The sequence below is a fragment of the Cuculus canorus genome, chromosome Z, assembly GCF_017976375.1.
Source record: "Cuculus canorus isolate bCucCan1 chromosome Z, bCucCan1.pri, whole genome shotgun sequence".
In the NCBI taxonomy this organism is placed as follows: Eukaryota; Metazoa; Chordata; class Aves; order Cuculiformes; family Cuculidae; genus Cuculus; species Cuculus canorus.
Genome location: NC_071441.1, coordinates 26,973,546 through 26,991,705, shown reverse-complemented (window position 1 = coordinate 26,991,705; position 18,160 = coordinate 26,973,546). Strand labels below are relative to the sequence as shown.

The window sequence follows — 18,160 nt, the reverse complement described above, 5'->3', positions numbered from 1 at the left end:
ACACCCTGGTTGCTAGGTGGGTCTCCTGCTCAGTGCTATAAAAGCATCAAGAGCCTTCTGCTCTTTCACTCCTGGTTGTGCAGCCCCGAAACTTAGTGTTTGCGAGGAAGAAGGTAGGTTTTTGTAGTTCTTTGCTACTCTCTGTAGACCCAATAAACTTTAACAACTGTAAACTGAATTTGTGAAGTGACTCGATGCAATGTTCTGTGCATTGGATTTACTGGCATGGGAAAAATGGGTGTGGGCAGGAGAAATTCTTTCAGTTTGGAAATTTTTCATGTACGTGGAAAAGCTTGGACAATTACTGCTTTTATTTCATGCATGGGGGGGGGAAGCTTAAAAGCTTAGTTGGAGTTTACTATTCCCTATGCTTTCTCTTTATTTTTCCAGCAGGCTGCTGTAGAAATCTGCAGTAAAACTGGAGTTGGCTGGAAAACTAGTGTGCTTTGTATGGAAACTTAAAAAAAGAAACAGCTGTTGTTACTTCAACAACGATTTACTGCTTTGTGACTGTAGATGAGTAGGTGCTCATGAAAGTGACAAAGATGAGGCAAAATAATCTTTTAGAAATATAAGGGCAAACCCCTGGTTTTTTGACAAAGAACTTAGGCAAAATCACATAAGTAAGGGCAGCATCATCTAGGATTTTTTTCTGCTAAAGCTTTCCACTCAATTTTCCAAAAATGAGATCATTTTTCTCTCTGATGTAAAAGCTCATATTCAATAGACTTTCCCACTGTAAACTAAATTATTGTGTTAGATCTACTGCCTCTTTTTTTGATAGGGTATAATTACTTTTATTTACATGAAGATCCTGGTAACTAGCACCAGGCTCTAACCAGAAATTATATAACTGATACAGTTAATGATATGGTTAAATAAGCAGGAGAAATGGTAGTGTTTGACAAAAATTGTAGTGTTAAAATTTAGCTTGTCTCCTTAAATATTTTCAATAAATGTCAAGTATTTTCTCAACAATTTTTCAAATTTGCGTATGCCCCGTTCAGGGTGCTTTTTCGGTGGACTGAGAGCCGGACAGAAAGTAATTGTACAGTAATTCTTGTGAAGCAACTGTTAGGGCTTTCAATCTGCATCTTCGCTTGATTTTTCATTCCAGTTGCAGTGCTGATCATTCAGTTGGGAATGATAAAAAGTATAAAAATCACAATGTATTTCAAACTGAGAAATTTTAAGTTCTTGATCCTTTTTCTTTTTAAATGGGTTGTCTACAGATTATTGTTTGGGAACTGAGACACATGGCCTGGACAATATTTTGTCAAACAGAATAACTGTCAAATAAGTATTTGGTATAGAGTAATCAAAAGGAAGCGTCACACTTTTCTGTGGTACATACCTTTCCATCACACTGTAGATACATATATTTTTTCTACTCACTGGTAATAGACTTTGTTCTGAGCTCAAAAATAAGGGAAAATACATGGCAGAAAGCGTTCAGCTCTTTTAATCCTTTTTTATAATAAAGTAAAATAATATTTTGACTTAATTTATTCCTCCTCGATCTAGTTATTGTTTATGTGTGGTGTTTGTATTTCAGAGTGATGTCAGTACAAGCACTTGGAAAGGCCTTTAACCTGTCAGGAGGCTGGCTGTCTTCCTAGATGCCAGTCTTTTTTTTTTATTATTAGCCTTAATTTCTTATGAAGCAGCCAAACAGTTTTATACATTAGATGGTTTCTTAACTTTTTGAGCCAACTCAAGTAAAGTAAGGTCTTTTGCCCATCTCAAGAGCCACTGTCTACTTTGACTTATATTAAAATTTTGTGATTTGTTTACTGAATGGAAATAGGTGTATGCACATGGCAAACTGCTTTTATTTAACAACAAGCTAAGAAAGAAAGACTTAATTCTTACAGCACAGAATTCTTTTACTGTACCTCTAATTTAAATTATAATGGACATAAATGTTTAGAGGCTTAATAAACCAAGTTTAGCATAGGCTAGCAACCTTCTCCTCTAGTCATCCCCAAAAGCAGCAAAACTTATATAGCTGGGTGTGAGGAGTGGGGACTGGGACCGGCAGAAGAAATGGCTGCATTAACAACTCTCCCTGGAGCCAGGTGAAAGAACTTTATTCCTGAGAAATGTTGCTCTGTCAACCATAACAGAGTTTTGGTCCTGCCTCTTCTCAGATCTGGTGGTGTGAGACTGAATCTTGCTTCTTGGTTTTAAACAATTATACACTCTGTAAATCTATTACAGGACAGACATAGCTAAACTTGTCACTGTGGGTGACTCAGTGCAGCTAGCATACAGATTCCAAAATGTTTTCATCCTGCTGCATATACCCTTCAGGTCTGCTGTTATAAATTGCAGCAGGACTTTAAATACTGTAGCGCTTCCTCTGGCCTTATATACTTCTGTCAATACAAGAAGGGTAACAGGACTCAGTATAACAGCCTGATAAAATACTGGTTTTAGTAAGGTAAGTATATTTTTCTGATCATCAGTAAAAGACATGTCTAAAAGTTGGTTCTTTAAAAGTTACACAGTATTCTGATTTTTATTTACCCAGATGAGACCTGCTCTGAGTAGCACACAAATACAGACGCAGAGTCAGCTGCAGTTGTTCTAGCAGAACAGGGAGAGCTGAATTTTGTGCTGTCAGGTCTGAGGGAGGGGCACATAAGCAAAAGTTTTCTGGGGAAGGAGGGGTGTGGGTGGCGTCTGCCTTGGAGATAAGAGGCAAGGATGGAGATGTGTTGGAGGGCTGGAGAAGTGCAGTGGGAGGCAGATGGCACTTTGTTGATGTCTGAACCTGGAAGTACTTTCCAGTTTTGCATTGAAGGGAGGAAGCAGTTGGACTGCAACTACACTGCTTGCCTCTAGGTGTTTGTCACTTTAAAGAGCTTTTTGCTCTTCCTATGGCATACGGGGCATAAGTAAGGGAAGTGTGTTTGCAGCGTAAGTGTCCTCATTTTGAATACTCATGTATATGATCTATATTATATGGCCTGTACCCCAAGACCACAAATAGCATCTGTCTGTTCACACTAGATTCAAAGACAATACAGTTTACCTAGCAACATGAGCTTTAGTTCCTTGGTTACATATATGCTTTAAAATCAAGCTTTCCATAGACTTTGCTATGCTTTAAGCAGATCAAAACCATTCTATTTGAGAAATATTAGTTTCCACTGTAAATATTAATTTACTGTTCTATTTCTAATATAAGACTTAGGCATGTAGCTAAGTGTTTAGGGTTGAGCAAGTAATTGTGGAGCATTGCATCACCTGACAAAGTTAAACAAAGTCTGCCTGCTTCCAATAGCACAGGCCAATTACTAATTTGGAAACTAACTCCTACATGTCATAGTTCAAGAGAAAACATTTTGGGAATGGGAAACCTTGAGTTGCACTAGTGCTGAAAGTGATGAAAAATGGTTTGTAACTTTACACCTCTGTTCCCAGGAACTTTGTCAACATGGCTATGGTATCAGAATTTCTGAAACAGGCATGGTTCATGGAAAATCAGGAACAGGATTGTATTGTAAGTATTATCAGCTTTTGAGAGCATTATGCTTATTTTCACGAACATTTATGAGTAATTGAAAAGAATGAGACACAGACATCTTTCATGTATTCAAAGGGAAGAAAAAATTGGCAAAACTCCAACTGATTAGAATGAGAACCTGTTTTTCTTGCAGCATGTGATCTAATATAGAATAATAGCCTTGAAAGTCTGCTATTGGGTGAAAAATTACTCTTATTTGTGCATATTTGTGTAATTATCAATTCCTAGCAGAACTAGTTAATGTAATGAAATTGCAGTGGCCAATCACTGATTCATTCAGATCATCCTTTTTAGTAATCTGATGTACAACTGTGTGAATGTGTAAGAACATGTTCATATTATGTACATGAGATAAACAAGGACTCTTAGGGTGAGGTATAGGAAGCCATGATTTAGAGGCAAAGAATGTAAGGAGGAACTAAAGTCACTACTATATGTCCTAGTTTTTGTATCATATGTCATGCTAACGGTGGAAATGGTCACAGTGTGTAATAAAACATCTCAGACAGTCAGTACTGATATTGATTGTAAAGGAGGCATATGGTGATGAGAAGTCAGGAGTTATTGGATGATGTGGGGTTTCTTTGTGATGATTAAATTGATTAAGTTACTGAAATGACTGTCAGCAAAGGTAAAGCAGCACAACAGAATATCACAGGAGATCGTGAAAGAACTTTCATCTTAAAAAAAGAAAAATTGAACATAGGGGAAGAATTTCAGAAAATAAAGTTTTCTGATCAAGATCTTTGTGGAGTTTTTTTTTTTGTGCATAAACTTTTGGGTCTACCATTCCATCCCCCTTGCACTCCCAGGGTCCTTAGTCATTCTGGTTGTGGTGTTAAAGACAGGTTTCTTTTATTGCTAGTAGATAAGTTCATCATGGAAACCAATCTACAAAGACTAGTTAGGCATGCCTGAGAAAGAGACAGCAAACCACTCTCAGTCCCTGTTGGCTTATTACAAAAGTCACAGTGAGTTTTACAAAAGTGTGCAAGACTGCTTTAAGTATGTGGTCCCTCTGCTGTCATAAAACTCTTAGTGATATATTGGTGTAGGGAGTTGAATATTTGATTATCAGATGTTAGAAGTGTATGAAATTCAGTGCAGGATGCTATATGTAAAACTCATCTATAAGATATTGCCATTTGTTTTGTGCTATTTAACTTTAGTATTAAAGGATTTAAAGAAACTTAAACTAGTGACTTGTTGAAACAGCAAAAAGAGAATAAGTTGTTCTGAAATACTTGGCTAAACTATTGCGTTTTTTAAATAAAAATCTGACCATATGTCATACCAAGGAGAATTTAATATAAATATTTAATCCAAGAGACTTGAGGCATTTTATAGTTTCTGTAAAAGCTGGTAACACTATGACATCAGTTAGGTAGTGCTAATGGGTAATAGACTCTACCAGTAACCTAATTTGTCATGCTGCTGACTAGGGGCAGCCCATGTCATTTGTCACGTATTGGAATTTATCATCCCTAAGTATTCCTAGAACACTTCTAGATGTTATCTAGGGAGTGCCCATCTAGGACTGGATTCACCAAAGACAGCCAGCAGATACCCCCTGTGCTGAAAGCACAGCTTACATCTCAGGTTTCAGAGAAGTTAGGTAACAGTTCTCCACTTCCCCATAGGGTTGGACTTGAACTCTTCTTCAAGGTCTTGCATGCAAAAAGTGTTTGTAGACTTAAATGTGAGTCAGTGGAGAAGTCACTTAATGTGATGCACAGACAGTTTGTGTAAGATGAGTAAGGAAATTAGTAGCACTTTATTGGACGTGCCTGTAGGATTTAACTGGTTTTGGAGCCTTTAAAATTTGGACATAATTGCCTAATGTAGCAGTTAAGAAGTATTTTTCTGTGGAAAGGAGCTTACTTGGAGAACTAGGTCTTCAGATGCCTAAGATAAAGTACTATCTGTTTAGTTTAAAAGGTAGGAAAGGAAAAGATCCAATGTATATCTGCTACTGAGTCTATTTAGTTCTCTGTAGTTAGAAAACTGTGTGTGTTCCTTGCTAGTCCTATAATAGGAAATCCAAAATATATGGTTTATTTAGGCATCTAAAACTGCTTATTTGCAGAAATATTCTTTGGAATGAGCAATTTATTTTTTTTTATCTCTGCAGAAAAGTTCAAAAGGTGGCTCTGGATTACACTCATACCCTAACTTCGATCCGTCAGCTGATGTTGTTGCTTTGGACAAAGCTATTACTGTAAAGGGTAAGAGGAATAAATATTTAACCTGCTACAATAGGAATCCTCCGTAGGAGAATTTGAGAATAACACTGGATAAAATATCAGAATGAGAGGCAATGGCAAGCAGGAGAGGTGCCTCTACTTTTAAAATCTCGACAATACATTAAATTATACCACCTGTTAAAGAAACTCCACTCTTTTCAATTCTTTGATATTTTCTTTTACAAATGCAGACCTTAAAACTACACTAAAATTCTTGAATGTGTTGAAGGAAGTGGTGTAAGAATTTAATTTCTAGAGAATCAAGAAATACTATAACAAGAAATAAATAACTACTATACTAATGATTTCCATCAAGTCCCTGCAAAAGTTAGCAAATATGCTGGTAACATAGTATATATTTCTGTTGTGCCTCTGTTTTAATGAAACTCGCATTTGATGCTTCACCTGTACTTTTAAACCTTTTTCAATTTGAGATTAAATGTGTGTACAATCTTTGGGTTTTTTTGGTTTGGTTTTTTTTGTTGGTTTTTTTTTTACTCATTCTATATTGTAACTTCTGCACTTGAACACTTTCTGTATGAAATTGTAGAAACATCAGTTTCTATGTTCTATAGGAATCTATCTATTTGGTTTCTTCACTACATCACTAATTGTTGTCAATAAAGGTTTACGATTTTTCCTTTGGTTAAATTTAAGTGTTTCAAGAAATCAAAGTATGGCATAAAGGTAATACTAAAATGTAAAATTATTATTTGGCTAAATGATGCACTGGAGACTACTAAAATATTTCCAGTATACTAGACATTTTGTTGTTTGGTGACTTATAGGTGTGGATGAAACTACCATCATTGACATCTTGACCAAAAGGACAAATGCTCAGCGTCAGCAGATCAAAGCTGCCTATCAGCAGGCTAAAGGAAAGGTAAGGTATATTGAAGCCAAGCATAAATTTACATGCAGAACATCAATATTGCTCCCGAATCAGATGGTATATGTTGTTTTAGCTTCATAGAACAAAATGTTACAGCCTTCTGCCTTCTGTGGCCTGTGAAAACCATGATAAAATGATAACACTCTGTAACTGTATTGCCAGTGCTGAGCTTTTGAATACAACCACTCTTTTGAAATTAAAATAATAAATTTGAAGTTCTGACTTCCCTGCTTTTTGAATGCCATAAAGATCGTTTAAATCACTAAATTGCTGAGAATGCAGAGATTTCAATACCACCTGGGAGGCATTCTGCTGAGAGAAAGGGAGGGGTGGAGAAGGGGTCTTGGAGACATCTTTTCAAATATTAAAGTCCAGGCACAGTATTAAATATGATGGGAAAGTTGTCGGACCATAATGCTGTTCTGCAAGTGTAGCAACACTGATATGGGTATGCACGTACTGGGGGCAGTGTTCTACCTTTTAGTGGTAAAACGTCTAGTCCCTGGAACTGAGAAACTTGGAAATTACTGCATATTTCTGGAAAAGGTTTTAGTCGCTCTTCCTTTCCTCTATAATGATTTTTCTCCAATTGAATCTTGAATTCTAAATTGAAATTACAGTTTCATGGTTGGCATACCAGAGTTGCTGAGCACTTTTTGTGGAAAGTGATTCCACTGAGTTTTTGCCTTGTAACTCTTGAGTGTGACTTAGGAAATACGTCTAATATCCCATTTTAGCCTAGTTTTCCTGTTTCTGTTCAGGAAACCTCACTTGTGGGTTTCATAATGCTCTCCCTGCTTCAGCCTAGCAATTATATCTATTAAGAGCCTAAATTAAAAAGTAACTTCAAAGTCACAGATATGCTAATGCAGTTAGTTTATTAGATACACTGGTTCCTGGTGCGTCATCAAAAGCAGAACAGAAATCATAATGGACATAGTGCTTCCTTCTGAAATAATCTCATTGTTTTAGTTATCCTGACAAAGCAGGTTGACCTTCTCACTCTTACAGCCACAGCCTTAACACATACTTAGTAGAGAATAGGGCTGTAACTTTTTAAGTAACAAGACAGATTACTGAGCATTTCCAGATACAAGGCAGAATCAATCAGTTATGGGGTTTTGTGTTTTTTTTTTTCCCTTAAATTTAAGTTTAGGTCAAATTAGGATATAGTCCAGATCTTAACTTCAGGGCTTGTAGTTTTGTGCAGGGTCATATTATAGTATGTCCAGATAGCTTCTACTCCAAATTTTTGATCCTTCATGCAATAAACAAATGAATTAAAATGTTATCTGGATAAGGAATTCAGTCATAGTCATAACAGCAGTATAGCATTAACTTCTAAAACCAAGCAGCCTATTTTGAGTCTTCTGTTGCGGTGAATGGGTGAATACAGCTGAACTTCAATGTGTGAAAGCACTTCTGAATACTTACTGAAAACTTCTGACACTTTGGTTAACCTAAAGGTGAGAAATTGAAAATTTCAGGAGGGGCTTCATTATTCTTTCTAATAGCTAAAGTAATAGTGTAGACTAAGATTCATCAGAGATCAAACTTAATTTTTGTAGTGTAGATGGACAATACTGTTTTACCACTCACTAACTTTGCTTTTTATTATTCCTGTCAGAGTCTGGAAGATACCTTGAAAAAAGTTCTGAAAAGCCACCTGGAAGATGTTGTTGTGGCGCTGCTCAAAACTCCATCTCAGTTTGATGCTGAAGAATTAAGAGCCTCTATGAAAGTAAGGCAAAATTTTCTGAAAACTTCCCTGAAGAGTGTAAATAATTATCAGGGCCTGTAAGTGACACTGAGCTTGGATTTCAAAATTTGTGTATTGTCTTCATTTTGACAAAAAAAGTCTGTATTGGTAATCCAGGTTCTGAGAACTCAGTAATCTCTGCTGAGTTTCAGTGTTGGAGGAGATTGGCTGCAAACAGTATTCTTTTGTGAGAATGAACTCTCTTTGCGTTTTGAAAACTGCTCATGTAGTTAGTGGTAGAAAGCTGTAGAGTTTAAGTAAATGTTTATGTAAGAGAAAACAAAAAGGGATGGGCGTATATTATTTCATGTACTTTACAATCTTGTCTTTCATTTTCATTATTTGATCCCTTTAACACTTCTTTTGGGTACCAGTGATATTAGATGTGATAAAAAATTAATTCCAAAAGACTTGAAATAGTAATATTTTATGGAAGTAAAATGTTCTTAATGTTTCTTTCTTGTTTCATATGAGGCCCTTAAGCCAGGTCTGTATTTTTAATCTAACTTACAGTCTTCTAGATTCCATTTTCTGTATCAACTAGTATTTCAATCACTTTTATCAGGGGCTTGGAACAGATGAAGATACCTTAATTGAAATTATGGCCTCAAGAAATAACCGGGAGATCAGAGAAGCCAGCAGATACTACAAAGAAGGTAATTCAAAGCAAGAAAGGAGTGTTAATTGTATAACTTTGTAGCAGATATGTTGTAGTCACAGCCTCACTTCTCAATATGAGCAGCTGAGATGACATTGTAGGAGGTAAGTGAGGCTTCACATAAATTTGAAAGAGTTGCAAGCGAGTGAGGTCATGCTGATTTCTTCTGACCTATGTAGATCCCAATACAGAAGGAAAAGGCACATTATCATTGTGCAAATTTCAGAGCGGGCCATATTTTTAGATGCTTTCTAGGATGGAAGCAAAACGCAACTGCTTTTCATCCTTGTAACTAACCTTGGGTGAGCGCTTAAGATCTCACTAGACTTGGGGGAAAAAAAAAAACCTTTTTAAGTTAGCAACACAGATAACATTAGCAGTAGGAGCAAACAGTGAACTAAAGGGAGAAAATCTCTGAATAACTAAAATATAATATGATGTCTTCTGTATATGTAGAGTTTACTGCAGTTAATCAGTATCATCTAACTAAATCACGTTTTCTGAGATTACGTGTTAACATTTCCAAAAGATTTCCATTCTAATGGTATCATTTAGTAAGATCACATTAGCTTTATTTTTTGGAAGAGTTTTGTGATTGAGTTCAATGATAGATTCAGTGATAAGAACAACCAGAAATAAAAATGCAAGACAAATGGCTCAGAATAGGTTTCAAGCTTTTCTTGTGCTTCACAAGAAAAAGCCTAAGACATTGCTGTCCACAAGATCTTAGAGAAGGACTTTTTTAGCAGAGCTTGGGTTTAGTTTCCAGTTTCAAAGCTTATCTTGGGGATTAGAGGACATGTTACAAATATATCCCTTTCCTTGAAGCTAAATGAGAGAAAATAAGAATACTGCATGTCTGGTGTGCATATTTAAGTGGGAAATTTAGAAGAGCCTGAAAAAATAGTTTAGGCTGTAAGGGGCCTTTAAAGATGACCTAGTCAACCTAGTTTATAACTTTGGAATCAACTATGAATCCTTTTTCTTTTGATTAAGTGCTGAAGAGAGATCTGACGCAAGACATTATCTCTGACACATCTGGGGACTTCCAGAAGGCTTTGGTTGCTCTAGCAAAGGTATGTTATGCTCAAGCAAGTTGAGGGGACAGGACAAGGGGGAATGGCCTCAAGCTCCGCAAGGGGAGGTTCAGGCTAGACATCAGAAAAAATTTTTTCACAGAAGGGGTCTCAGGGTGCTGGAACAGGCTGCCCAGAGAGGTGGCTGGGTCACCTTCCCTGAAGATATTTAAAAGATGGGTGGATGAGATGCTCAGTGGCATGGTTTAGTGGTTGATAGGAATGGTTGGACTCAATGATTCTGGAGGTCATTTCCAACCTGGTGATTCTGTGAGTGACATTACTGATAATAAAAACAGTAATGTCAAGACATACAATAAATAAGGAAATAAATAAACTAAGTAGATAATAAATAAATCAATAAATAAATTAAGCAATTATTATTTTTTTATTTATCTTAAGCCATATGAAATTCTTCTTAAACAGCTATAATGATATTTTATCTCAAGTGCATTTAAAAGTGTTAAATGTTTATTATTGTTTATCAACTACACTTTTAAGCGTTTTTTTGTGGTAAAGTTGAAAAAAACAACAGGAATAATGTCAATTGGCTAGAAACAGAAAAATAAGAAGTACAATTACTGAAATAAACCTTTCGGCTTGCTGGTAAGATATGTTTCTAATAGATAGGCAATGGGCTGAGGCAGGAAGTTAACTAACGGATGAAGTGTTTTGTGAATTTATGTCCAAAAGCAGATGAGTTTAAACACTATGACTGTCTAATAAACATATTCTTTTAAAACGCATAAATATTTGATTCCATGATTGATGAGTATGTATATATGAAGATTGCGTGTTCACACAGGATTATTTTTTGATACATTGGTGTGCATCAGCTTTTGGCTTTGTTTTCATTTTTTGACTTCAAATCAACTTGAAAAGAGTCTACTGAATGGTCATCAGGGAGACAGTCACAGTTTCCAAGCCTATAACTTCACATTAAGAAAAAATACTTCCGGTGGATTTTAATGTAGGACTTCAGAAATAAGTTGCTCATGGTCTTAGAAATACAAGCTCTGATTTATTAACAAATGCAAACAACTTCATTCACAGAATGATTGATGTAACTGTAGATATCTGCAAAAATTCTTAATTATGCATGAGGATGGCAGGGCAGAGCTATAAAATGCTGAGTTATGGTTAACTGAATGGTTGCGAGTACCAGTGAAATTTTATTCATTTATTTGTGTAGGGTGACCGATGTGAAGATGCTCATGTGAATGATGATCTTGCTGACAATGATGCCAGGGTAAGACCATATTAGGCGCTCTGCAGAGCTTCTTCGTCTGACTCACTTGATATTACAAACTGTGGCTGCAGATGTCCTGCACTGAAGACCTAACAAAGATTTATATATATTATGTGGCAATCTCTTCTGACGGGATGCTATTTTACGAAGTTCAAACTTTGCTATCTGAAGGAAATTAAATCTTCACCTTAATATCAAGTGCCAGAGACATTGCTGCAAGGCCTGTTCTAGTTCGTGTAAAGTGCAGACCATTTGAAGTAGGTGTCAACAAATGGAGAAATTAGACACTATGTTTCTTGATTTATCACTTAGTTCTTGAGTTGAGGGACAAGGTTTTGCTAGAGTATATGCAGAGCCAACTACCATATCTTGACCAGTATGAACTTTGCAACATGTTAGCTATACAGGAATGAACCTTTTAAGATTATTTGGTAAATCTTACATCCATTGTTTCCCTTTTTTCTTCCACTATTATTGTGGCAATTTTTATTCAAATCTTGATAAACTTTAGTAGTCTATGCTGAATTTTCATCTATAAAATCTTACATTACTGTCACAATTTAAATGTAGATTGACTGCAAATTGATTTTTTTAAAAATCCAACCAAGAAAAGACTACTGAGCAATACTGCTTTTATTTTGCCACATAAGGTGTTTAGTTTTGTCATTAGCCCTAGATATGAAAGGTCCATAAATTAATAATCTGTCTAAACTCAAAAGTTCAAATTTGTCTTGGCAGAAAATGTTTTTAAAGCTGCTGTGTGCAGGTCTTTAAGTATTACTTCTGGAGAGGTTTAAAGAGGTGAAGAAAATAGACTGATTTAATTCTTACTTTCCATTAAGCTCACTCCTGGAAAGTGAGTACAAGGAGTACTTGGTGTGTAGGCTGCTCCTTCTTTGTCCAGCTAATATCACAGATAATTTTGTTTAGCTGAAGAAAGTTTGCTAGTCCTAAGACCCCATGCATCCTGTGAGCCTATCATGACATATGAAATATTTTCTTTCAACAATACAGTATATCCAGGTGAGCTAGGTTGTTATAGTAAAATATCTGAAAACTTATTTTGTAACTGCATGGTGTTCTTTAGCTACTATTATGATAAAAGTGAAGTAGTACTTGATAAAGCCAGAGTTATCTTGAGATTGTGTGGAGTTTTGTAATGCGTAGTGTCAAGATCTAGAGTTCATTTCTGACAAGCAATGGCCTGCTTTTGGCTAGTAGTCTTAGAAGTATGTTTCTTCTTGGATTTTAGTATATTGATGTTAATTTTACTGATTTCTTTATAACAGGCCTTGTACGAAGCAGGAGAGAAAAGGAAAGGAACAGATATTAATGTGTTTGTTACTCTTCTTACTACAAGAAGCTACCCACATCTCCGAAGGGGTAGGTGGGATGAAACTTAGTGCTTCACAGGAATTGTATTTTGAACATGACCTTCTCATGAACTCTGAGAAGATATGGTATGCTTGCTGACTAAGAGTGCAGATGGCAGCTTGGCTGTTCTTTCCATACTAGTGAAAAACAATATAATTTAGGTTGTTAAAAAAACTACTACTGTGAGTTCTTACATGGCTAGTCATCACAAGGCCAAGGAATCAATGTGTCAGGGATCCTGAATGCTTGCTTTTGAACTTGGTCTTGCTCCTCAGCCAGTTTGCTCTAGGGAAAGGGATATCGCCTAATGTCACAGGCTCCCGTGGGGTCACCGGACCACCTCAGTCCAATGCAATGCACGAACCCTACCATCCTAACCAAGTCCCATTCCTTATGGTGACTCCACCAGGCCTACAATCAGTCATCTGTGTCTGCTGCTGTAGCATCAGTGAGGGAAAAATAAGGCAGCAGCAGTGCAGGAAGAATACTGTATTTTCATCACCATTCACTGAGTTTTATTCCCCTATTTAGTCTTTCAGAAGTACACAAAATACAGCAAGCATGACATGAACAAAGTACTGGATTTGGAGTTGAAAGGTGATATTGAGAAATGCCTGACTGCTCTTGGTAAGTGGTTCTGCAGATTGTAACCTAGAACAAATACCAACCATATGCAAAACTACTTTTTACTTCCATCATGCTTTCTCTGATGGGAAGTCATCAAGAAACCCTGCTTCATCAAGAAACTTGCTAAGTGATACTTTGGAAAATGGAGTCCAGACAAACTGAGTTATTTAAAGTCAGATAAAGTTGGTGAAGGGGTAGAAATACCTCCCTTGATATGCAGAAAGGTCTTTCAAGGAAAACAGATGTGTCGTTAGCATAGAAAGATATTTACAGGAAGTCAATATGCCAAAAAGAGCTCTCAGAACAGGCAAAAGATTAGATCAAAAATCCAATAGTTTTGACTCTGTCTTCAAAAAATGATAAAACCAACCTCACTCTTCTCTAAGTCTAGTTTTTCAAAGACATTTATAATATGTGATTATTAAAAATATGACATTTTTTGTTCTACAGTTTTGCTCAAGAAAATGTTGTTGTACTGTTTGTGATAAAGTTGTATATCAAGACCCTTAACAAGACTCTTTCTCATGAACAATAAAGTGAGGAAGTCACTCCCTTAAATCACTCTTATTGATGGACCAGGAATGGAATCAGGATCCAGAGATTCATCTCGTTCTTAGCTTTTGTATCACAGTCAAGTGTGCTTTGGATAAAGGAATGAGTTCTATTAGATCTCTTGTAATATCAGAAATGGAGAGAAGGTACATAGTATAACTTTGTTTACAAAACATTAGATTGTAATCTCCAGCTTGTGTAGAAGGCACAAATGCTTTCACATTTTTCTTCTTGGGAGCTGAAATATTTTTCTTAGTTTAGTGACAGCAAATTAGAGAGCACACTGTTATAAATATTCTCCCCTGAGTGAATTGCTTTTCTGAAAGAAGCTGCTACTTATCTCATATTTTGAAGAAAAGTAACAAAGACACAAATAAATAGGATAGACTGGCAGGAACACTGAGACTGCTTTTAAGTATATTCTTTCCAGACTTTCACCTTTTGTTACTTGTCACATGTATAACAGATGTGATTTTCATCTCACTGTTTTGTTATAGTGAAGTGTGCCGCAAGCAAGCCAGCTTTCTTTGCTGAAAAGCTCCACTTGGCGATGAAGGTAACCTAAAGAAAGAACTTCTTTTTATAAACAATGAGTGTTTCGTAAGGTGAAAAGTAAAAGCTAGTTAGAGTTCTCCAGGACCTTTGTGTCATAAAAAGGGATTGCAGAAGGAAATACACTGTATTTCTCTCTTGTGTTCTCTCCTTCGAAACCTCTGAGCATCTTTCCATAGAAGGACCTGTCTGTTTGCAACAGTATGCTCAAGAAGGCATCTGTCCATCCACACGTATCTTTTTCTCTAGACAGGGACAGAAAGCTAACTGTAACTTATTTCTGAAACCACAAAAATACTTCTGAAAAATAAATAGGAAAGCAATTACAGATCTAGAGAACCTCTTAGAAACTTAATCTTCAACAAGACATGCATGGGTCCTGGCAAATTTGTAACCTGAGTCAAGTGAGGCAGCTGGAGATCCTGAAGAAGTCTCATATGCATGTATTTACATACTTCCTGTGACTTGGTTAGGAGCAGTAGATTAAAAAAAAAAAATCATTATGAAAATACAGTTCATTGAGAACTCATAAAAAATAATAAAAAAGGCAATGAAGTCTAGGTTGTGTCTGGTGTTTAGCAAGCACAGTGAAGGACATGCCTTTTAGGAAACACTAAAAGTAATGCATAATAAGGAAATCCAGAGATGGAGGTAGCCTGTCCAAAATGAATTGTGTTCATTGGAACAGAAGGGGGATATGAGAGGACCCCCTCATAGGAGATATTAAAGAAATAGGATATGAACTCAGTACCTCCACAAAGTAGTTTTATAGATAGATTAACACAGAGAAACTTGATTTAAGATGTTCCAATGACATAAATAATCTTTTTTTTCTTCTTTCCTCTTCACCTCCTCTCCCGTTGTCTTCCTTCTTTGCCCATCTACCCCTCCCTTTTTCTTACTTCTTTCTTTTAACAGGGCTTTGGAACACGGCACAAAGACCTCATCAGAATCATGGTTTCACGCCATGAAGTGGATATGAATGAGATCAAAGGCTATTACAAAAGTCTGTATGGCATCTCTCTCCGCCAAGCCATTATGGTAGGTTTTCTCTCCAGTGATGTATGAAATACAAAGCAACTGAATTATTGTGGAAGTTCAGTGAGGGTTTATTAACTTTTCTGCTCCTCAGTCGCCAGTTCATCTCGAGTAACTCATTGTAGCCTGGTAACTCATGATCCCAATGATCTGCATGCTGACTGAACTGATGCATTTTCTGGAGCAGTTTTTTTAACATGAAAGCTGTAGCACTTTATAGAAGTGATACATATGTCAGGATAGCATCTTACAGGAAAAGCTAAGAGTTGAATAGATATTACAGAATCCCCAGTTTCCTGTTCTTGGACAGACATAAGATCCATTGGCACGATAGTAGAGCTGACTGCACTGACAGTTCTATGGGAGATATTTACTACTAGTTTTTCATCTTTGAGGCATTCCTGCAAATACCTTATTAGCTTGATGTATAGTTGGGCTGCTTTCCAGATGACTTAAGTAAATTAATTAAAGTACACAAAAATATCTTCTAAAGGGGACAAGTCATCCAATACATTTTCCAGAAAATTTAAACCAGTAGAGGTACTTGAAGAAAGCTAAACTTGCAAAGAAGTTTTGTGGAGGCAAGTAGACAGCACTAAAAAAAGTCTTGATCAGTGTAGAAAATACTCCCTATATGTAGCAAAAAGCCTTTTTCTGTTTTTTATTGGTGGCTGCTACTTTTTCAGTTAGGTATCAATATCACTTTTATTCTTCCATCCTGAGTGTGTGTGAACTGTAATTTAGTATGTAATTACATCACCTCATTGTGTTCCAAAGTGATGATTGCATCCAAATAGCTTGAGGCGTAGCTTGGCTACACTAAACAATTCATATATCTCTGCAAAGTAGATTAAGATTTGAGAAAAATGGTGTGTAATAATTACAGTACATACTTAATGCATATTATCCATTTTTTTTCAAGGTAAATAAGTGATTCCCATGGTGAATTGAATATCACTGTACTGTTAGCCTGTGTCTGACATAATCCTAGAAACAGTGTGCAAAGTTTAAGCTCTTGGGTGGATAAAATCTTCTATGTGTCTTTTCTTGTTTTTATTATCCTTATCTGCCTTTGCACTACTCTGGAAATGCATATGTTTATTTCTAGGTCATACAAATAACTACAGTGTGGGTACGCAGTTCAAGCTCATTCTTTGGCAAACACATACGTGTTATCAAGTGATTATTTATGTAACAGGCTGATGTTTGGTACATATATGTTGAAAGCTTACTGAAATTTATTTCACTTCAGACCGTTATCCTAACTGCTGTGATTTTTTGTGTTTAAATTGATAGGATGAACTCAAAGGGGATTATGAAAATATCCTGGTGGCTTTATGTGGAAGTGATAACTAAGTTTCATGTTTCTGCAATGCACTCAAGCTTTATTGCTGAAGGTGTTTATATTTCCCCCTGCTGTCTATATAAAATACAGGCTTCAAGCAGTATGGTTTCTCTGGAATGGTACTTTGTCCAAATATGTTAAACTGAAAATCTGTAACTTGGAATGTATTTTTTCAATATCTTTATTCTGAATGACATTCATATCTCTTGTTGCCACTATTTATCCAAAGTGAAAGAATGCCCCCAAGTTTCTAATTGCTTGATCAATCATTAAAAATGTAAAGTTTTCATCTATGCAAAGCAAATAAACCTTTAAAAATAAAATTAACAAGTGTGGAAATTTGTATGCCCTTTGTTGCTTTTCTGCATTTCATTTCAAGTTGTTTTTATACAGAGCATGAAAGAAAAACTGGTACATAACAAATAATCAAAAAATAATGTAGAAATATCAAACAGTGTAGCTGAGCCTATATTGTTCCATTTTCAGTTCAGCTAGGGTTTATGTAAGATAGATGTAAGAAGAAGTAACTAAAATAACTTACTGAAAAATTAAAAACATAAAAAACCTAAAACTATCTTTGTTATTTTTCATTTAAACTGCAGAGTGAATAAACCTATTAAGTACTGAACATAAGAAAAAGAAAGAAAAAAGAAAAAAACATGAAAAAACTCTTCATAACCCATGTAATACTTTCATGTTTTTCCTGAAAGTAATTTTTTTTTGTGTGTAAATTTTCTCTAAAGTGTGTAATTATCTCCAAAGTGAAAAAACTGCTGTCACTACCTCTGTTTTGGACAGAATTCGTGCTTGGCATTACTGTTCTAATTGTGCCAGATGCTGTACAAATGAGTTAATTATAGTCCTCAAATGCACTGATGGAATTAAGAATTACATGTTGGTTCTTTGTTACATGCAAACATTGCTAGTCTTTTTCTGTGGTGGCCTCCAATTACGAATTTGAACAACAGCATGCTAAACTATTGGGAAATTAAAGGTCATCTTGGCTAATTTGTGTTAAATATTGGAGCCCCTCTTTGCTTCATATTGGGATGTTCCAGAATAACTGAACTCTGTCTGGAAAAGGGGAAGTCTTATCCTATAATAATTGGCATCATTAGAGCTGGAGAGAAAATTCCCATGTGCCTTTCACAGGGCCAGGTTTTGATCTACTCCAGTTATTTTCTAAGATCGATCATTCCCAGCCTACAATAATTTACTTTGTTGACAAGTTGGTAATCCTTATTTCCCTCATAAGTCGAAAAG

General features: G+C 36.0%; 1 protein-coding gene across 1 annotated transcript; it reads left to right on the top strand.

Annotated features, from left to right (window-relative positions):
* ANXA1 (annexin A1) lies at positions 1 to 17,240 on the top strand. The gene is made up of 13 exons (XM_009562223.2): positions 1 to 113; positions 3,430 to 3,508; positions 5,664 to 5,757; positions 6,564 to 6,658; positions 8,295 to 8,408; positions 8,992 to 9,082; positions 10,081 to 10,160; positions 11,353 to 11,409; positions 12,699 to 12,792; positions 13,315 to 13,410; positions 14,460 to 14,518; positions 15,433 to 15,555; positions 16,849 to 17,240. The coding sequence occupies exons 2-13, from the start codon at positions 3,443 to 3,445 to the stop codon at positions 16,906 to 16,908; spliced, it is 1,029 nt and encodes a 342-aa protein (XP_009560518.1). The 5' UTR covers positions 1 to 113; positions 3,430 to 3,442; the 3' UTR covers positions 16,909 to 17,240.
* The last annotated feature ends 920 nt before the right edge of the window (positions 17,241 to 18,160 follow it).

What these genes read in the sequence shown, in the direction of transcription:
- ANXA1 (XM_009562223.2), top strand. Translation starts at nt 3,443, where the DNA reads ATGGCTATGGTATCAGAATTTCTGAAACAGGCATGGTTCATGGAAAAT. An exon ending in CAGCAGATACTACAAAGAAG is followed by an intron (nt 9,083 to 10,080) that starts GTAATTCAAAGC and finishes CTTTTGATTAAG; the next exon opens with TGCTGAAGAGAGATCTGACG. An exon ending in GAAATGCCTGACTGCTCTTG is followed by an intron (nt 13,411 to 14,459) that starts GTAAGTGGTTCT and finishes GTTTTGTTATAG; the next exon opens with TGAAGTGTGCCGCAAGCAAG.